This window comes from Strongylocentrotus purpuratus, unplaced genomic scaffold (assembly GCF_000002235.5).
Source record: "Strongylocentrotus purpuratus isolate Spur 01 unplaced genomic scaffold, Spur_5.0 spur5_scaffold_12, whole genome shotgun sequence".
NCBI classification, from domain to species: domain Eukaryota; kingdom Metazoa; phylum Echinodermata; class Echinoidea; order Camarodonta; family Strongylocentrotidae; genus Strongylocentrotus; species Strongylocentrotus purpuratus.
The window spans coordinates 5,320,798-5,340,082 of NW_022145597.1; the positions used below are offsets into that span (position 1 = coordinate 5,320,798).

Below are 19,285 nucleotides of genomic sequence, written 5' to 3' on the forward strand. Positions count from 1 at the left end.
CTAGAGTATATAGAAGGGGGTGGGGGTTAATACATTCGTTGCTAATTCCCATTTGCTTTAAATATGATGAAACACACATGAAATGTAGATTATTATATACCTCATCGAATAAGGGGTGCACAAATTGTAGCAGCCGACATTAAAAAGGTCTAATTTGAGCCTTTATCAACCAAAGTCAAGAACAAATATTTTCGTTAATAGCGAATAACGTGTAGAGAATATCGGAGAATGGTGTTTCGGCCTTTCGGCATTTCGGCCTTTCGGCACTTGCCCCTAATTCCCACTTGCTTTTAAATGTGCTTAAACTCACATGAAATGTAGATTATTATATATCTTTAATCGAATACGGGGTGCACAAATTCTAGCAGCCGACATTGAAAAAGGTCTTATTTGAGCGCATATCAACCAATGTCCAGAACAAACCTAAACGTATAGCGTATATAACGTCTTGAGTATATAGAAGGGGGTGGGGGTTAATACATTCGTTGCTAATTCCCACATGCTTTAAATGTGCTTAAACTCACATGAAATGTAGATTATTATATATCTTTAATCGAATACGGGGTGCACAAAGTCTAGCAGCCGACGTTAAAAAGGACTTATTTGAGCGCATATCAACCAATGTCCAGAACAAACCTAAACGTATAGCGTATATAACGTCTTGAGTATATAGAAGGGGGTGGGGGTTAATACATTCGTTGCTCATTCCCATTTGCTTTAAATGTGCTGAAACTCACATGAAATGTAGATTATTGTATACCTCAACGAATACGGGGTGCACAAATTGTAGCAGCCGACCTTAAAAAGGTCTTATTTGAGCGCATATCAACCAATGTCCAAAACAAACCTAAACGTATAGCGCATATAACGTCTAGAGTATATAGAAGGGGGTGGGGGTTAATACATTCGTTGTTAATTCCCATTTGCTTTAAATGTGCTGAAACTCACATGAAATGTAGATTATTATATACCTCATCGAAAACGGGGTCCACAAATTCTAGCAGCCGACATCAAAAAAGGACTTATTTGAGCGCATATCAACCAATGTCCAGAACATATATTTTCGTTAGTAGCGCATAAGATGTAGAGAATTTCGGTGAAGGGGGTTTCGGCCTTTAATATATTCGCCGCTAATTCCCACTTGCTTTAAATGTGCTGAAACTCTCATGAAATTTAGATTATTCTATACCTCATCGAATACGGGGTGCACAAATTCTAGCAACCGACATTAAAAAGGTTTGATTTGAGTGCATATCAACCAATGTCCAGAACAAACCTAAACGTATAGCGCATATTACGTTTAGAGTATATAGAAGGGGGTGGGGGTTAATACATTCGTTGCTAATTCCCATTTGCTTTAAATTTGCTGAAACTCCCATGAAATGTAGATTATTATATACCTCATCGAATACAGGGTGCTTAAATTCTAGCAGCCAACATTAAAAAGGTCTTATTTGAGCGCATATCAACCAATGTCCAGAACAAATATTTTCGTTGATAGCGAATAACGTGTAGAGAATATCGGAGAATGGGGTTTCGGCCTTTAATACATTCGCCGCTCATTCCCACTTACTTTAAATGTGCTGAAACTCAAATGAAATGTAGATTATTACATACCTCATCGAATACGGGGCGCACAAAGTCTAGCAGCCGACATTAAAAAGTCTTATTTGAGCACATATCAACTAATGTCCAGAACAAACCTAAACGTATAGCGCATATAACGTCTAGAGTATATAGAAGGGGTTGGGGGTTAATACAGTAGATCTATTAGGAATAAATCATTGTCAAAATAATTCCATAAATTGGGGTAAAACAAAATATTTCAACTATTTGAGCGACAGTGTAGTTTGTATACGATATGCACAAGAGTCTGCAAAAGTCTGATTGTTCCTAATGTATTAACTGTAGTGGATTGTGAATAAATAATTAAACATATATATTATCAACACTACTTGAACTTCTTCTATATTCTATTTTTTGTTTTTTATGCTTCCGCCCAACGAAGGTAGTAATGGAGGCATTATCCACGCTTGATCAAATAAGAGACAGAAACAAACCGGAATGTGAGTTTGGTTGCGGCTTTTATTACCAAAAGGGTACGTACACCAACTCTTTTCCACAAATCAACATTTATGGCGATATCAATATCATATTTCATATTATCACCAAGCCCATAAGGCTACCTTGGCCCATGCCTTGACATGTACATACGAAATACCCTACCCATATTTCTTCACAACCAGCAAACTCTCGATACCCTTTACAAATATCTCAAAACTCGCCTCTTCTGTTAATAACATAATTGTAAAATGCATTAGAACATGTACAGTGCGTCCCAGAAGAAACGAAACCGAGAATTATCGATGTTATATCATTATATCAGTTATAATTGATAAATGACACATATTTGTAAAGCGTAGATCCTCCTCTTTCATTTGATACAACTCATATAATGCATATATCACGCACGAGTGATTAAAATCAATTTGAAGAGAGGAAACCAAAAAGTCATTTGGCGGACGGTATCTGAATTTCAAAGAGAAAATCACATTTCCAGAAAGTTGAGTTTCTGCCCTTTCATATGACACTTCAATAAGGAAAAAGGAGCTAGGAATAACAAAGTTCTGTTTGTTTAAAGGTACTTTGTCCCATTTGCAGGCCGAATTTACCGAATGGTCGTACGTTTTATGCTGCTCAAAGATTCAATCAGTTTAATTTAGGCCATTACAAGAAGTGGGTTATTGGTGTAGACAAATGCTCATGTACCCTTTACAGCTCATTCTATGTATGTTATTACCAAAGAAGACAAAAGCCAGTCAGTCACACAATAGTGTCTGACAGTGAAGTCTAGCAAGTAAACGGGTTTCCTTGCACAATTTGAATATTAGGACACTGCTAACGTTTAAATTTCACAGATAGGACATACATGACATATTCATAATTCCTGCAAATTTCTACAAAATTTGATGTTGGCTGCAAAAGGGACACTGTATCTTTAAAGTAGTGCTTGCATTTCCATAATTTTATTAAACGAATTCGTTTTCACTGACTGACTGCCGTAGCAACAAACGGAATTAACACAAGATTTAATTCTGTTTCGTTGACAATTAGTCATGCATGAAGTCTTTCGTCTACGGCTGAAAGCTGGAAACCCAGGCATTAAAAATATTAAAATCTAGGCAAACCTATTATTTTATTTTTTTTGTCACTCAGTAAAAGACTTTATTTATTTATTCAACCATGAATAAAAAGCAACTCGATTAATTCAAACAAATTGACATAACGGAAAAAGAAAACACGGCTACACCAGTTTGTTACAAATTATTGTTTTCAATACAATTAAGATCCCGCTCAACTTCATTAAAACGTTTTATCGTATTCTAGAAAGAATTTTACGATATCCGTTCTCTTTTTCAATTTGTATAGAGAACACAACATGTTTGCAGATAAAATGATTTTGTTTTCACTCAGTGAAAGACTTTATTTATTTATTCAACCATGAATAAAAAGCAACTCGATTGATTCAAACAAATTGACATAACGGAAAAAGAAAACACGGCTACACCAGTTTGTGACAAATTATTGTTTTCAATACAATTAAGATCCCGCTCAACTTCATTAAAACGTTTTAACGTATTCTAGAAAGAATTTTAAAGTAGATTTATTGATTTTAAAAACTAACTCTATTTTCATTATTGCAAAGTTGAAACTTTAATTCGACAAGGTTCTCAAAATTCAATGCTTGGAAACATTCGAAGTAATGATTATTATAAATTACAAAACGCTTATATACAGCCCCGGCAAAGCACCTGAAGAGCTCTCCGAACGCTGCTGAGATGTGTGAGATCACAGTATAGACATGATTTGCACAAGCAGACGATGTCCCATGACATCTCACACATTTTCAGTGCCTGTGTTTTCATCTTCTCTTACTTCACTACCGTCAGCCTGAATGTATAATCTATTGCCTCACTCTAAACCCCGCGCATGGTTTTATTTTGATGACAAATGCAGCGATACAAAAATAAAGGAATCTGTCGCTTGTAAACAAAATAAGACGCCATCGTATATTCAGTTGCACACACCGCGGTATGTTCGGCGTTTCAAGAGGGAACAAATGCCGTCCTTAATATCATTCCGGGGGGTTTTCAATTTGAAAGTCCGGTTTCTTTGATTGTTAATTAACCCATATTCTGTGTATTTACAAGCAAAAGATTTTAGTTATCAGAATCGGGTCATATCCCCTTTTGAATGGTTTGACATGCCACTTTATATACACTAAACTCATTATAATTTGACAAATAATAGCTTTGCAATTATGTTCATTCTTTATGGGATGTCGTCTGCTTGGGCAGTATTGGTCCATGTAGTGACGTCATTAAAACATCAGTGGCGGATCCAGAGGGGGGGCCCGGGGGCCCGGGCCCCCCCCCCCCCCCTTGAGAAAAAAATCATGTAAAATCACGTGATTTTTACCTTTTTTGGAGGTTGGGCCCCCCCCCCCCCCTGGCGCTCAAGGGGGGGGGGGGTGCAAATTGAAATTTTTTTGAGGATCAAAAAAAAAAATGTGCTCACTAACCCCCCCCCCCCCCCCCCCCCCCCCCCCCCCCCCCCCCCCCCCCCCACTGAGCGAATTTTTGGCCGGCGCGTTTTTCAAATTTTCGGGAGCAAAAAAAAAAAAAAAAAAAAAAAAAAAAAAAAAATTGTGCTCTGTTCCCCCGCCCCCCCCCCCCCCCACTGAGCGACTTTTCGGCCGGCGCGATTTTCAAATTTTCGGGAGCAAAAAAAAAAAAGTTGGGCCCCCTCCCCTAAGAAATCCTGGATCCGCGCCTGAAAACATCGTTATTTTTCCGGCGAATCTCTCGTATATCCCAGCTGCTATGGAGGTGGTTGTATTTGTATTTTTATAAATTACCCGATATGTAGTTGACCTAAAACTTGTACGATGGCCATCTGTTAACTTACCTGTTTCTAGTGATACATTAGTTGACATATTTGTGATTTTCTTTGAATTTCACCTTTAAGATAACCGTTCTCCTTTTCAATTTGTATAGAGAACACAGCATGTTTGCAGATAAAATGAGAAGGTTAAAGCTATATTTGTATACCATCTGGGAAACCAAACAAAAAAAGAAATGTTATTCAAATGCACTTCATTAGTTCGTTCGTTCGTGTCTCCTTAGAGCAAGATTAATGTATCTTGAGCTTCGAAGTAGTTGCTACTACCGGCCGTGTCAGACACGTTGCCCTGGGGTGCGAGATAGGACTCTTGTAGCGTGCCTCCATTTAAAACAATTATACAATAACAATTAACATTACATTTAATTAAAAGTATGAAACTATCAAAATTACTCTTATGTTACGGGAAAAAATATTATATATATATTATGAATCAATTGATTTGGTCGATCCAGTTCGATGGCACAAACACGGCGCTACTGGACAGAGATCCTAATAATTACAGAGCTTGGTCTTGTTGCTCTGTTCGCCAGCAGTTTGAGGATATGGAATCCCGCGGCTCATTACTCACAAGAGTTCTAACAAGCCAAGCTTTAATATACAGAGCCTATAATAAGAAATGTCGTGCATGTACCACTCACCCGATCGATCAAAAAAACTGAAAACTCAGAACTGAATACCAAAAAAATGAAGAAAAAAACAACGAAATGGTAACCATCTAAAATTTCACAATTGTGATAAATATTAGTTAGAAGAGAGCTTTGGAAGTCTTGAATAAATTGATGCATAAAAAGGCAGTCCCGAAATAAACAGTAAAATACTTTCATCAGAGGATAAACAAAATGTACATGAATTAGGATCAGCCAAGCCCATGCTAAGAAGATATTTGTTAATCCCAAGTATTCGGTGAAAAATTCTTTACTGAAAATGACAAGGCTTTGTATAAAGGCAACATTTGAAAGGAATATTATAATTTCTTCCCGTCTTGAACAGGTTGTCGTGGCCAATTTTATTTCCGATCGATCGCGGAACCTTCCGGATCCTTTCAACAGAAATTCGATGGGTACACCTGTTATCAATACTGATTTTTCACAATCACCCAAAATGAAAACGGATGCAAACTCTTCAGTTTGATAGCAAATTGTTGCAGTGCCACAAACCTGATAATAAATGAAACGGGGTTGATTGTGAAAAGTTAGTTCCGATAAGAGGTTAACCTGAACTTTCGGAAGGCAGTGTACCTCACAAGACTTTTTTAATTTAAATAATAATTCTTCTCGAGTTGTATTGCTGTCAGCATGGTGCTGTCGAATACAAGTTTTCAATTTTGTCATTGAAGACAGTTGATTTTTGTTTGTTTCGTGTTCTTTTGCTTTTCAGCTTTTAAATTTTTAATGATAGGCAAATGAACATTTCTTCGCATTTTCCTTCTTAATTCATTGAATGAAGGTCATTCATATTAATAATAAACACAATATAAAAAAGAGGTAATATAAATAAGAAATTGGCAAAAATAAATTTCAAACTACACTAAATGAAAGATGGAAGAAACAATAAAAGAAAGTGAATTTCATAGTTTTACAATATCACAATTCATTTATTCAAATGTCAGAATAGTCTTGCCAGTCGCTCCCTTGCGTGTCTCGATATCTCGATGACTAGCGATGACGTCATCCAGTTTGAATCTACCTCCGATGTACGGTTTGAGCCATCCTTCCTCTATCCCACGATACAGGGTATCATGTAAGGATAATCTCGCTTCCTACATAAAGTACACAAAGATCATAGAAAAGTTAAATTTAAATCAGACGTATGCTCGATGGCCCAATCACCCATTTCCTGGCCCTGTCAATGATAAGAAATCACTGCCCCTGCTTTCAGTTTTATTATAAAGACGGTTTAGATCAAGGTTTGTTTTGTAGTATGAAATCTTGGAGACTTTTTTATTGTTAAACTTTGTTATTTCAAACAATCAGTTAAAACTGTTCAAGGATCTAATCTAAGCGGGCATCATAATGCATGCCGCTGCCCCCCCCCCCCCTTTCCTTTCCTTTCAAAACGACCACCGCTTCCCTTTGGTAACATCCGGGGGGGGCACTCAATCCATGTTGAAAAATACGGATTTCTGTGATTGTTCCCATTTTCATATAATTAGCATTCCATCTTAAAAATAACTCGAGAAGACCTACCGTATCACAGAAAAACAGCGCACTTCCAGTCACTGTACTTTCTTTTGTCACCATATTTTGCGGATCACATTTCGTTATTCCGTGCTTGCCGATAATCTGATGAATTAGAATAAGTGCAAAATTCATATAAAATTCACGTTTTATCAACTTGAATAAGGAATTTGAAATGATGTACACTGAAAATTATTTAAAAAAGTTGTAAAGTGTTGAGTACTGAGTATTGTTGCAAAGCAGGAATATGAAGCATTATTTCAACCCGTTTGATAAATAACAATACAAGCGAGAGAGCAAGACAGTACATTATTTTACATTTTCATTCTTAATAAACGTACTTTCTTAGTCATGCCCTTATAAAAGGCATGGCAAGGGAACACAGCAACCGAAAATTCAAGTTTCTTTCAAATATTAAACATTTTAAATGCTTTCCAATTCACTTCTCTTTCTCAATAGGGACGCAAAGTTAACGAAAACCCTGATGTGTAATCGAAAGCACGGATTTTTTTTGTTAAAGTTGACAATTTAATAGTTATAATTTAATTCAAACGATTAAAATTGAACATTTAGATGTATGCACATTATCCTTTAAAGTGAGCATAAAAGTTACAAAAGTAGAGAGTTAGATTTTCTTAAATATCTAGATATTTAAACCTATTTAAAATCACTATTTACTCATCATATTTAACATTGGGGTGAAAGGATCACATCCTGAAGAAACAGAACAATACGAGGAAGCACAGGGCGCTTAAGAATATTTCGTTCTTTGAACCCTTTGGAAACCATATTTTTATGCAGTTTATCTTGAATTTAGGACTCATATAACTATGGTTGCCTTATCCTGAATCAAACTCCCCCCCCCCCCCACCCACCACCTTAAAACGCATGCCGCCATAGGTAAGAGTTTTTAAAGTTTTGTTAAATAACTTTTATGTATATATATATATATATATATGTATATTACTTTTTTTTATTACCACGAGCTTATATGATCTTATAACCTAAAATTGTGAGCATCATTTGACATAAAATGAATTTTCAAATCTTGTCACGATCAATACCAAATAATTGTATTATGACACTCAAATGAAACAAATCCACCTACCACAATGTGACCGTGTTTGGATATGATGTCAAGGTCGAAAGCAAAGTTGACGTCGACGTTGGTCTCTAAGATGACGTTCACACCCTTTGGTCCGATAGTTGCCTGTCAGTTGTTAAAATATGTCAAAGGGGTAAACAGTATACGTTACGTTATCAAGCCAACGGTATATACCATGACAAATAAATTACTATTTTCAGGTTCTCATGAAAGCAATAATACGGTTCCGATAGATTGTTGCTTGCATATATCTATTCCTAATTTCGGATTTCAGACAAAAACTCAAGATATTCCGTTTTTTGGTGTTTAAAAAAATGATATGTAGGTCATATTGAAACATTTACCTTTACAATTTCTCTGAAATCTTTGTCCTTGTAATCGAATACGGCTTCCGCTCCCATTTCCTTCACGATCTGCCGCCCTTTCTCGCTACCAGCTGTCCCGAAGACACTTGAAGCACCCAGTCCTCGAGCAAGTTGAAGTGCAGCCAAACCAACCTGGTGTGGAGATGAAAACCATCGAGCATGATGAGTTAGCAATGATAATAATAACAATAATAATAATAACACTTTATTCTTTTAAAGCGCATTTCATGTTTGTTGACATTTCAATGCCCCTTACAATATACATAATATATAACAAGATCATAAACGAAAGATGAGTAAAAAGAAGCACATACAGTTAATAATAAATAGTCAAAATGCCATTTGCATACATTACCTGTTGTTAGACAGGGCTAGTCATAATTTGTGTCTGCCCTAGCAACAACCGTATATAATTATTCACACCTACGCCAAAAGGCTGTATAATGGAATTACCTAAGGGTACCTAGTCTTTGTAAACATGCTTAGGATATGGGACTCTGAGTCCGGTGCAAAGAAAATGACTCTTGTCACGAAGTCATTCTTTCTTGCATCTCTATCTAATGTTGATAGTTTGGTTTTGTCAACGTTTGTCATTTATAATTGAGCAAGAAGTTCGACAGACAGATTTCCTTTTATGACCCGCTATGACAAAACCCGACGCTTCTAGGCAAACCCAATTGTACTGTAGGAGACTCTGAACACGACATTTTGACTTCAGGGACCAACACAATATTTGTAATGGTCGGATAGCTAGTGAATTTATTTTATATTGTTTTGAAGAAGGAATTAAGTCAAAAAGATTTGTGAGGTCAAAAGAATGAGAATTTATTGAGGTATCGCTTGCTGTTTTTCCTCTTAATTTACCACTTATTTATGTGTTGATCCCTGACACATTGGTACCGTAAAAGAAAGAAAAGCATGAACATTTCGAATTTGGCTATATGTATATAGCGGGTGGTCCTGAGTAGAAATGGAGTGAATGTATACATGTTATTCTGGCGAGAAGATGGAGCCAAATGCTTAACTTTAGACTCTAATATGTCTGTCGAAAAAATAATTGTAAAGTTTTCGAAAATAGTAATAACTTTGTCAAAATTCAATCAATTCCTTTGAATGAGGAATCATATCAAAGTAATTTCTTACTCTTACCAGTGATACCAAGAGCTAAATTTTCATTTTAACCGTGTAGCAGGTTACATATAATAAAGAATCCAATAAGAAGGAATCGAATGTGGTACAGAATTTTGAATTTGAAATTAAGGACGTATTATAAGCATATTTTGATGCATTTGTATTTCAAATCAGATTGGCATATCGTAAAATTTTCGGACAAAAACTTCCTTGGTCTTCAAACGGAAGAGGGGTGGCCTATATTAGCATACATGTAGAATGGATACTCCAGTTATCATGTTCCAAATCTGCTGAAATAATAATTATATACTCACTGCTCCACTTGCTCCCTGTACTAAGACACTGTCACCAGGTTGAAAGTGAGCTCTGTAAATCAAAGGAAAGAGAGAGAGAAAGAGAGGGAAAGTGAGAGGATCAGAAAGAGACAGGGAAAAGAAAAAAGAGAAGAAGAATAAGGAAGGAGGAGGTTTGGTTTTAAAGCCAAATACAGAGGGAGATAAAGCAGGTGAAATGGATCGATTGAGAAAGAGAAGGGAGAGCGGTAGAAGTCGGAGTCGGGCATCCAGAGAGAGAGAGAGAAGGAGAGAGAGAGAGAAAGATGTTAAACTTCAAAATTTCTTCCTAAATTTAAAGGTGCTTGCTTAAAAAAATGAGTATACAGTCATGTTCATCAATGAATTTAGATAATCTTCTTTTATAGTTAGGGTAATTAGTATAAAATTACCATTACCAAATATTGGCAAAGTTAAACGTTAAATTGGGATTTATACCAAGGCGATTCAAATAGCGCCAAATCTGTTTTTTCTTATTTATTTTTTACTTTGGTCTAAAGGACGATTCACATTTAAGCTACATATTCACTGAAGAAAAGCCTATTCTGCATTGGATTACATGTATTGTCAATGTATGGGGTGCCTCGAGTCGGAAGCCCATCTTTGTCTTGATACCTTCAACGACAGAGTAATATAAATTCAAGCTATTTATTCCAGTATCACGTATGGCAAACGCAATATTGCATACAGTTTATCAAAGAATGTTTTAGCAAGACGAATGCGCTCCTATTATGTTCGTTTATAAACGATCTCAATGTATTCAAGGTGGAGGCTCGGAGTTTGTGCCACGCGCCCCCCCCCCCCCCCCACCCCCGGGCCCACGCCCCAAGCTTGTACTGTTCTGGCGTGCCTTCCCATACTACGTAAGGCTTTAAAAAGAGAAACGGCCTCACAACCACCACCCCTACCAGCAGCAGCACCACCAAGCACCCTCACCTACCTGGTTAGAGCATGTAGCGCACTGAAGTATGGAATTGGTAATAGAGCCCCCTCCTCAAAACTGAGCTTTTCATGGAGTTCATACACCCTGTCTGCATCTGCTAAACAGTACTCCGCGTACGTGCCTGTAATTGGCTGGCACACATAGACACGATCCCCACGCTGAAGAAGACAAAAAGAAGTTCATTATTTTATTCCTGTACCAGTACTTTCACAGTAATTCTGTGAATCGCTTCCTGTGATAAACGTCCGTTATGACTGTAATTGTTTTTTGGTTAATCAAGCAAACGTGTTTTTTTTTTAATGTTTCATAGTACGGTGGCGAGAAAAAGACATAACAATAAAACTAATTCCAAGCATACGTTTTAAAACAAAAGGTTCTCTTTGCGACTGAAAGCTTGCCAGAGACTTGCCTAACATAGCAACAAACGAATGTAAGCAAAGTGAGTTCCATCCATAGAGATTCAATTTTACATAGCAGGTGAATCAAAATATTTGGTAATCAAGGGTCCGGGAAAGAAACATACGAACATTGAAATAGATTAGTAAACGGGGCAATAAACAGGTTTACTAAAATATTCAAATTGTATGCACACTCTTAAACAAAGGTTGTTCTTGATTACTTGAAAGCAGCTTGCCCGAGTTTTTCCCGACAAAGATAATAATCGAGAGTGCCAGGTGGTAGGAAGGGGAGGGACGGGAAAAAAAGAATCAATGTAGCATGGTTACAATAAGTTTGAAGGGTTTGGGTAATTCATATATATTTGTATTTCATGACAGATTTCATTCTGTATCTTTTTTGTTCTCTTTTTAACTCTCATTTAATGTTTGGAAACATGGTATATCATTATTTTGTTTACTTGCTCTAATCATTCAATTTTATTATGTATTAATTGACTAATTCATCAGTGCTCAACTTCATTTACTTATTTCTGTTTCTGTATATTCATCTAGTATAATTCACACTTTCAAATGGAATATAGTTTGTGTTGGAATCGAGTAACGATCACGGGGAAAATTGTCCTTTTTCGCCAACACCAGAGCCCCGTCTTGTAAAAAGTTGCGATACATACGAATCAATGGCAATTTGAAATTAATCTCAACGCCTTTATAATATACAGAGTTGAGATTGATTTGAATCATCGCAATTACGCATAATACAGGGCCAAGATTTGGTTGAATTACCGATAGGTATTACGTGTGTACAGGTCTCTCATGCAGCGTAACTCATTGTCCCATCATAAAATATCCCAGCTTGCCTTCATATAACTAGAGGATGAGAGAAATGTTATTACTATGAGAATTCCTTTGGGCCATATAGATTCAGGGCACAGTGCATTATCAGACCCGCATCTGATGCCAGACGGGTCCTCAGTAATAATGCGGGTATTAGTCCTGTCGGTCGTAAAAGTGAAGTCCACTCTTGGTGATTGGCACACCTTTTGGCGGTAAATTCCCAAATAGTTTCAAATTCTCAATGAAAACACACTACTTTAAGCAGTGAAAATAATATATTCCCTTCATCAGGGTTTGTTATTAGGTATTTCGAATGAATATATAGAATCCAAATGTCTTTTAACGCTTACCTTACAAGTCGTCACATCGTCACCTACGCACTCAACGACACCTGCTCCATCCATTCCGAGAATGCAGGGGGCAATGAAACCCCGCCAGCCTTTGGAACGAATACGAAGTTCAAGTTCGTTAATTCCAGCCGCATACAGACGAACGAGCACCTACCAGCAAGATGAACAATAAGAAACAATTTTTTTTTTTTTAATCTGTTTTGTAAAGAACCTTTGCTAATTATATATATAGTTAACAACTAAATTATTCATACCCTTACCAAGTTGTGTAAGTTTTTAAGTACTATGTGAAAATTTGATTTGTCCCGATTTGTTTCTTGAGAATGTGACATATTAAAACTTACATCTAAAAGTATTCAACAGAAGCTCCAATTCAAGCAGTCTTCCTTACATTCTTGAGTTACGGAAAAACTCAGAAGACCTCAAATTAATAAGGGTTAGGAATAATTTAGTTTATCACTGTATATATGCTACCCACAGTATATTTTGAGACGCGCCCCAATAGAGAAGGTGCATGGGAGAAAAACAGAAATTTATGATATTTTTGTATACGACGAACGGGAGAGTTGTCCGTGAGTACGTCATAACCCCATGACCAAATTATAGATTAAGTAATCTCATGTTTCAAACACTTATAATTTTCTTATTATTGGTCCGATATATTTTAAACCGCTTTCGTTCAAATAAAATTATTATAAGTGTTGGATTACCCTTTATGTTTCTGAGTTGACTATCCCTTATGCGATGCCGCAAATTCTATATTTCATGGCAGTCGTTTACGGCGATCCCAAATGGCAGCCGTATCATGTGTCGGTGCAATACAAAGCCAAACTGCTTTTTTTTATTTTTTTTATTCAGTATTTTTTGTTTTGTAATATTCTTTATTGTATTCACTCAATAAATAATATTAATTCATACAAATTGTAATATATAACATATTGAAACCAATTACAGAGTACAAAATACAGTAATCTCAATTATATTGAATGAATTAATATTGTTATAACCCCCCCCCCCCCCTCTATATTTTGTTCTGTGTTACTAGTATCCCTATTACATATTATAATTTATAACATATTGGAACAAAGTACAGACTATAATCAACTTAGTTATATCGAATGAATAAAGCTTGTTAAATCCCCTACCCCCGTTAAAAACAAAACCAACAACAACAAACACAAAACAAAAAAAACAAAAAAAAGAAAAAAGAAAACAAAAACAAAAACAAAAAACAAAACAAAAAAAAACAAAAAAACAAAAAACGATACAAGATGACGTGGGCAGTCTATGGCAGTCGAGACCGGTCAATCACACACAGCTGTGAACCGGGCAGGCCCCCCCCCCCCTTTCCTCATCCCTTGCATTTTCTTGCATATTATCCATGTTTACCTTGAGATGTTCCCATTTTTTATAGTGGAGCGTCAACGTATTTCGTTCAGTAGCACTCTTTCTTTCTTCCTGTTTACTTTTGAATATTTTCTCTCTTATTTCTTCAATATTTGGAGGCTTCTTTTTTTCCCTACTAATAAATATCAAATATTTAATTAATAAAACCACGTGATTAATCATTTGCCTATCTTCGGTTATTTCGTCTAATCCAATGTGAACTTCCTTCCAGCTCATATCTTTAAGGATTGGAATATCCAAACTATCACTACATTGATCCCATAATTTTCTCACCATTTCGCATTCAAAAAATATGTGCCTATATGTTTCCTCTTCTTTTCCACAAAATGAGCATTTATCACTTAATATGAATTGAAACCTGTATAAATAACGATTGACATAAACAATTTTATAAAGCAATTTGAATTGAAATTCTCTTAGTTTATTATCTAAAGTACTAATTCTTGGTCGGACAAAAACCTTTTCAATTTCTTTAACCGACAGATTGTATGATGAATGTAAATTCTGAAAACTGACAGGGACGTCTTGCATTTTTTGTATGCATGCCTTGTACAGATTTTTCGAACAAACCGATTCAAATTGGAATGTTTTTTGTCTGAACATAAATTCTATTTTTAGATCATGAAATGAAATTTGCCTCTTTGTTAAGTATAGTCTTCGTTAATTACTCGAAAAATATATCGATCGTTTTGCAGGCGTTCAAAGCTTTCGAGCGAGAAAAAAAATACACGAAAACACAAAGTGCACCGCATTCCATCATGTTATGTTTCCTTTATTGAAGATTATCATTAAAGGTAATAATTTACCAAAACATTTACGATAACAACAATGAGAATCCGGGAATGCATGCAAAAATGAATGAATACAATAAACTGTTATATCATTTTTTTTAAATATATATAACCACCGCTTACCTTTCCCTCCACAACTGTAGGCACGGGGGCGTCTGTCTTTATTTTCATCTTTTCTGCCTCGCCAAACTCTTCTACTAAAACGGCCTTCATTTGTCGTGGAGCAGCCATATCGAAGACTTAATTACTCTTATAATTAGTTCAAAAGTATCACACTTTGGCTTTCTTGAATTGATGGCTAAGTACAGTACACGTGACTGGTAATGAAGGAGTTCTCTCTCTCTCTCTCTGTCCGTCTTAGCGATTAATCACACTGAGAGATTTTCTTGTAGGTGAGTCTATACTTATAGACCAAATGATATTGGATCTATTAATGAACCAAGGATGTCCATAAGTGCAGTACCGGTAACTTTAACTTTATAGATATCATTCTGCAAAAAGGACTGTACCCGCCATTGTAAGAATGAACATATAGTCGCTGGTAGGATGATCTCCCATTTTCCTTCTTTGAAATCGTTTTAAATTAGTTTTCTTTCATTCGTCAGGGTAGACCGTTCACTTAAAATGACTTCTTAACCAAGGAGCCCCAATTCAACAATAATTTGCATTACATAATTGCATTTTTATAAAAATGAACATATAAATTGTAATGTCAATTTTAAAAGAATGAAAGGAAAAGTAAGAAATAAGAAATTGTAAGAAACATAGAGCGCATAAACAGAAATAAAAGAATGATAAATATATACAAGTAGACGTGAACTAATGTGAAAAACCCTGTTTGACCTGCAGGTGGAAGGTATAAAAAGAGAGCAATCCGTATTTGTACAGGATCACATTATTTGGTGCACTGACACCTTATTCTCTAAACTAAGAACACTAAAATTTGTTTGTGTGAATACAATTCAAGTAGCTGTTATTCTGTTCAAGACTAGTATATCAATAAACAACTTCCACCATCCTTGTTTAGTTATAATTGTTCTGTTCATTTCTACCCCACACGCATATCTAAAAATTTCCATCTAACTAACCCCAATTTATGAATAACGCACAAATCCATTAGACATTGTGGTCCGGATATTTGGAATAATTTTTCCGACAACATCAAATCTTTTTCAACCTTCTATTCCTTGAAAGCCACACTTAAACGAAAAATAATACAATCATATGTGCCGAATGCTCTAAATTAGTCTAATAGCTTTGTCTGAAACCACGATTTAATATTCATTTTACGTCTGCTGCACCCGCACCTGTAATTGCACTGCACCAAGAGAGTTTTGTTGCGAAATCTTTTTCTTTTTTTCACGAGGTCGCCATCTATTTCCAGCCTAACCGCTCACGATGGCGGTCTCCTGCGTTCTGAAATTTATCTCTTTAGTTCAATGAAAAATATATACAAATATCCGTTATACTTGTTTGTATGCTTTGTATAATGGTTATTGTATAATGTTATTAGACATGATTTGCTGTGTATGTAATACTTATGTAAAAATGTATAACCTTGTATTTTTTTTTATTGGAACGCAGAAATAAAATCAAACAAACAAACAAACAAACAAACTAACTTGCTTGTCAAGAGAATTTCAGTTGTACATTAATCCATTTCTTTACTGTAATCTATCGTTCGTAGATTTTCTTCGCACAATATACTAACACACAAGTATAATCATATTTCTGTATAGGACTGAGGGTAACTCTATACATACCTAAACCCAACCAGGACCCTTATAGTGCGGTATGGTATGTAATCCCGTAGGATTTTTGTGCCAAAGTTTTTTGTTGTTGCTGTTTTGGCTTCAAAGGGGTCCCAATTGGCCAAAAATGATGGGGTTCAAATTTTCAGACCCCTCCTTCATTTCCTGGGGGTCCCTATATGGCTTATATAACGCGCAATAGGGAAATTTGGTGTCTTCGGGAAAATTTGAACCCCGTCAATTTCTGATAGCTTGGACCCCAATGAATCCAAAAATGCAACAGAAAAAAAAATCAACTTTGGCACGTAAGTCCTACGGGAGCTGTTTCAGTGACATACCGTACCACACTATTATCTCTACCCCGACATTAACAATCAAATAATAAGCAGATTACAGTCTTCATTTATAGCGTACAGCGATGAGTGTCTAGGGTTATTATTTGCTGGTATGAAAACGGAACTCTATCTGATTAACATTCCAGCAGTATCCGAACTATTGGGCTGTTTTTGTTTTCTTTCGGGAAAAACCTATTAGTCTATATAAAATGTATACGTACTCTTAGAAAAAGATACAAAAGTTAAGATACAAAAGTATCCGGCCCCCATTATTACGTAAAAGGTAAAAAGAACCCCTCCCCCTATATTATGGGTTAACAACAACAAATATTATGCCACTAAGAATCCTTTTGCATTGCTTATGGAACTTTTATCAGGGGCGGATCTACGGGGGGGGGGGTCATCATTAGGTCAACCCCCCCCCCCCCCCTAGCAAAAAGCTAGATCCGGCCCTGTCCATCGATACTTGCAGCATCTTAAATGGTTCATAGGTTGGATATGGCTTCTGAGTGAACAACAACGACAACAAAGCGTAAATGAATTATACATTAATAAGCCATTGCTTCCTTTAAGACTGAGTGGAACTGAATGTGTACCAGCTCTTATATCTCTTCTTCATTCTATTTCTATATTAAAGTTTTTGACGGGGCGGAGATACGGAGGTACGGAGGACACGTGCCCTCCAATCGAATGGCAGAAATTGAAAGAGGTAAGAGTAAGGGAGAGATTATGGAAATTAAAGGGAAAGAACGTGAGTAAAATATTAGGGAATAGATTGCTCCAAAATGGTTCTAGGTTCAATTACCCCCAGGACAATCATCCCCAGCAATTACCAGCAGGCCCGTAGCCACGGGGGTGGGGGGGGGGGGGGGGCACGGGGGGGACACGTGCCCCCCCCCCCCAAAATTCTTAGATCGGTTGAACTTTTTTAGACCCCTCCCCAGGACGTCGATCAATTACATGTATGTGCCTCTCCCCCCCCCCCCCCAAAAAAAAAAAAAACAACATCAAACTCTAGCTACGGCCCTGATTACCAGCGGGACAATTACCTCCGGAAAATCACGCCCCCCCCCCCCCGATGACAGCCACCTCGAGGGCAGTTACCCCCTGAAAATTATCCCCTTTGACAATCACTCCCCCCCCCCGAGGACAATTACCCCCCGAAAAATTTGTTTTTGTTAAAACCAACTTATTATCAGGGTAGATTTCCCCTTTAATGAACAGGGGGTGTAATTTTCGGGGTGTAATTGTCATAGGGGGTAATTTTCCGGGGGGTAAATGTCCTCGGGGTGGTTGTCCTTGGGGGGGGGGGGGAATATTCCTGGAATTTTTGTCTGAGGGGGTAGTTTTCCGAAGGGTAATTATCTGGGGGGTTATTGTCGGGGGTAATGTCCTGATATGCTCCAAAATACTCTTCTAAGATTATAATTTTTTTTATTTTGTGAATGCCTCTCTTACACCAGATTATGATAAAGAAAATTCACGATTTTATTTGATTTTGAGTTTTTAACCTTTAACCCTTACTGTACTGGCCTATTTTGATCACCTCGTGACTGGGGGGGGGGGCTGGGCGGCCCCCCCCCCTATGATCTCGGCCGTCGAAAGTCCGATGAACACAGAATTTTGCATGTTTGTAGATATTTACGCAAGGAACAAGATGGTATAATTAGTTTTTTCCTAATATGCACATTTTTGTCGTTATAGCCTAATTAATTATGCAAAATATTAATTTTATGCATTTTACAGAAAACTCTACATACACTGTCGCTCATATAGGTGGAATATTTTTGTTTTACCCAAATTTATGGAATTATTTTAAAAATATTTTTGAAATAATAAATCTAGATAATAGTATACATTCTCAGATTTTATTGAATAATAATTTGTCAATGTGTGTTTTGCGTGACTACTAAAGCATGTGTATGCTACTATGCTTATCAACTAGGGGACCTACGCCCTTAAGTCACAAATGACAGTAATGAGGATTAATGCCCCACAATAGGGCGCTAATATAGCACATCGACACATTTGATCCTGGGGCCTCACAGTTACGAGACCATTGCTTTGTCACTGAACCATGACTGTACGCGGCGGGGGCTAGGGTAGGGGGCAGTTTTCATAAATAAAAATAAAAACAGAAAATGCAATAAATTTTCAATAATTTATTGCATTTTACCCCGGTCCCCAACATAAAAAATTCCTTTGGACGGCCATGCATTATGGCTCAAGGCATGGGCATACAGAGGATTTTTTATGTTGGGAACCGGGTTAAAATGCAATAAATACATGCAGCTGTTTTCTATAAAAATGTGTCAAGTTGTAAAATGCTCTAGTTTTCTTGAGGGGCGCCATATATTTGACCATTGCATATTTACATTGAAATGTGATGCAAACTCCTGGA

General features: G+C 36.7%; 1 protein-coding gene across 1 annotated transcript; it reads right to left on the reverse strand.

The window, feature by feature from the left end:
* Positions 1–5,899: 5,899 nt before the first annotated feature.
* Positions 5,900–15,205, reverse strand: LOC576506 (quinone oxidoreductase). Its single transcript, XM_776806.5, has 8 exons — positions 14,922–15,205; positions 12,601–12,750; positions 11,016–11,176; positions 10,058–10,109; positions 8,592–8,744; positions 8,251–8,352; positions 7,152–7,247; positions 5,900–6,724 (listed from the first exon to the last, which is right to left on the reverse strand). Exons 1-8 carry the CDS (start codon positions 15,027–15,029, stop codon positions 6,560–6,562), a joined length of 987 nt encoding a protein of 328 aa, XP_781899.4. The 5' UTR covers positions 15,030–15,205; the 3' UTR covers positions 5,900–6,559.
* Between the last annotated feature and the right edge of the window lie 4,080 nt (positions 15,206–19,285).

What these genes read in the sequence shown, in the direction of transcription:
- LOC576506 (XM_776806.5), bottom strand. Translation starts at nt 15,029, where the DNA reads ATGGCTGCTCCACGACAAATGAAGGCCGTTTTAGTAGAAGAGTTTGGC. An exon ending in ACGATGTGACGACTTGTAAG is followed by an intron (nt 11,177 to 12,600) that starts GTAAGCGTTAAA and finishes TGTCTTCTTCAG; the next exon opens with CGTGGGGATCGTGTCTATGT. An exon ending in ATTTCAGAGAAATTGTAAAG is followed by an intron (nt 8,353 to 8,591) that starts GTAAATGTTTCA and finishes AACAACTGACAG; the next exon opens with GCAACTATCGGACCAAAGGG.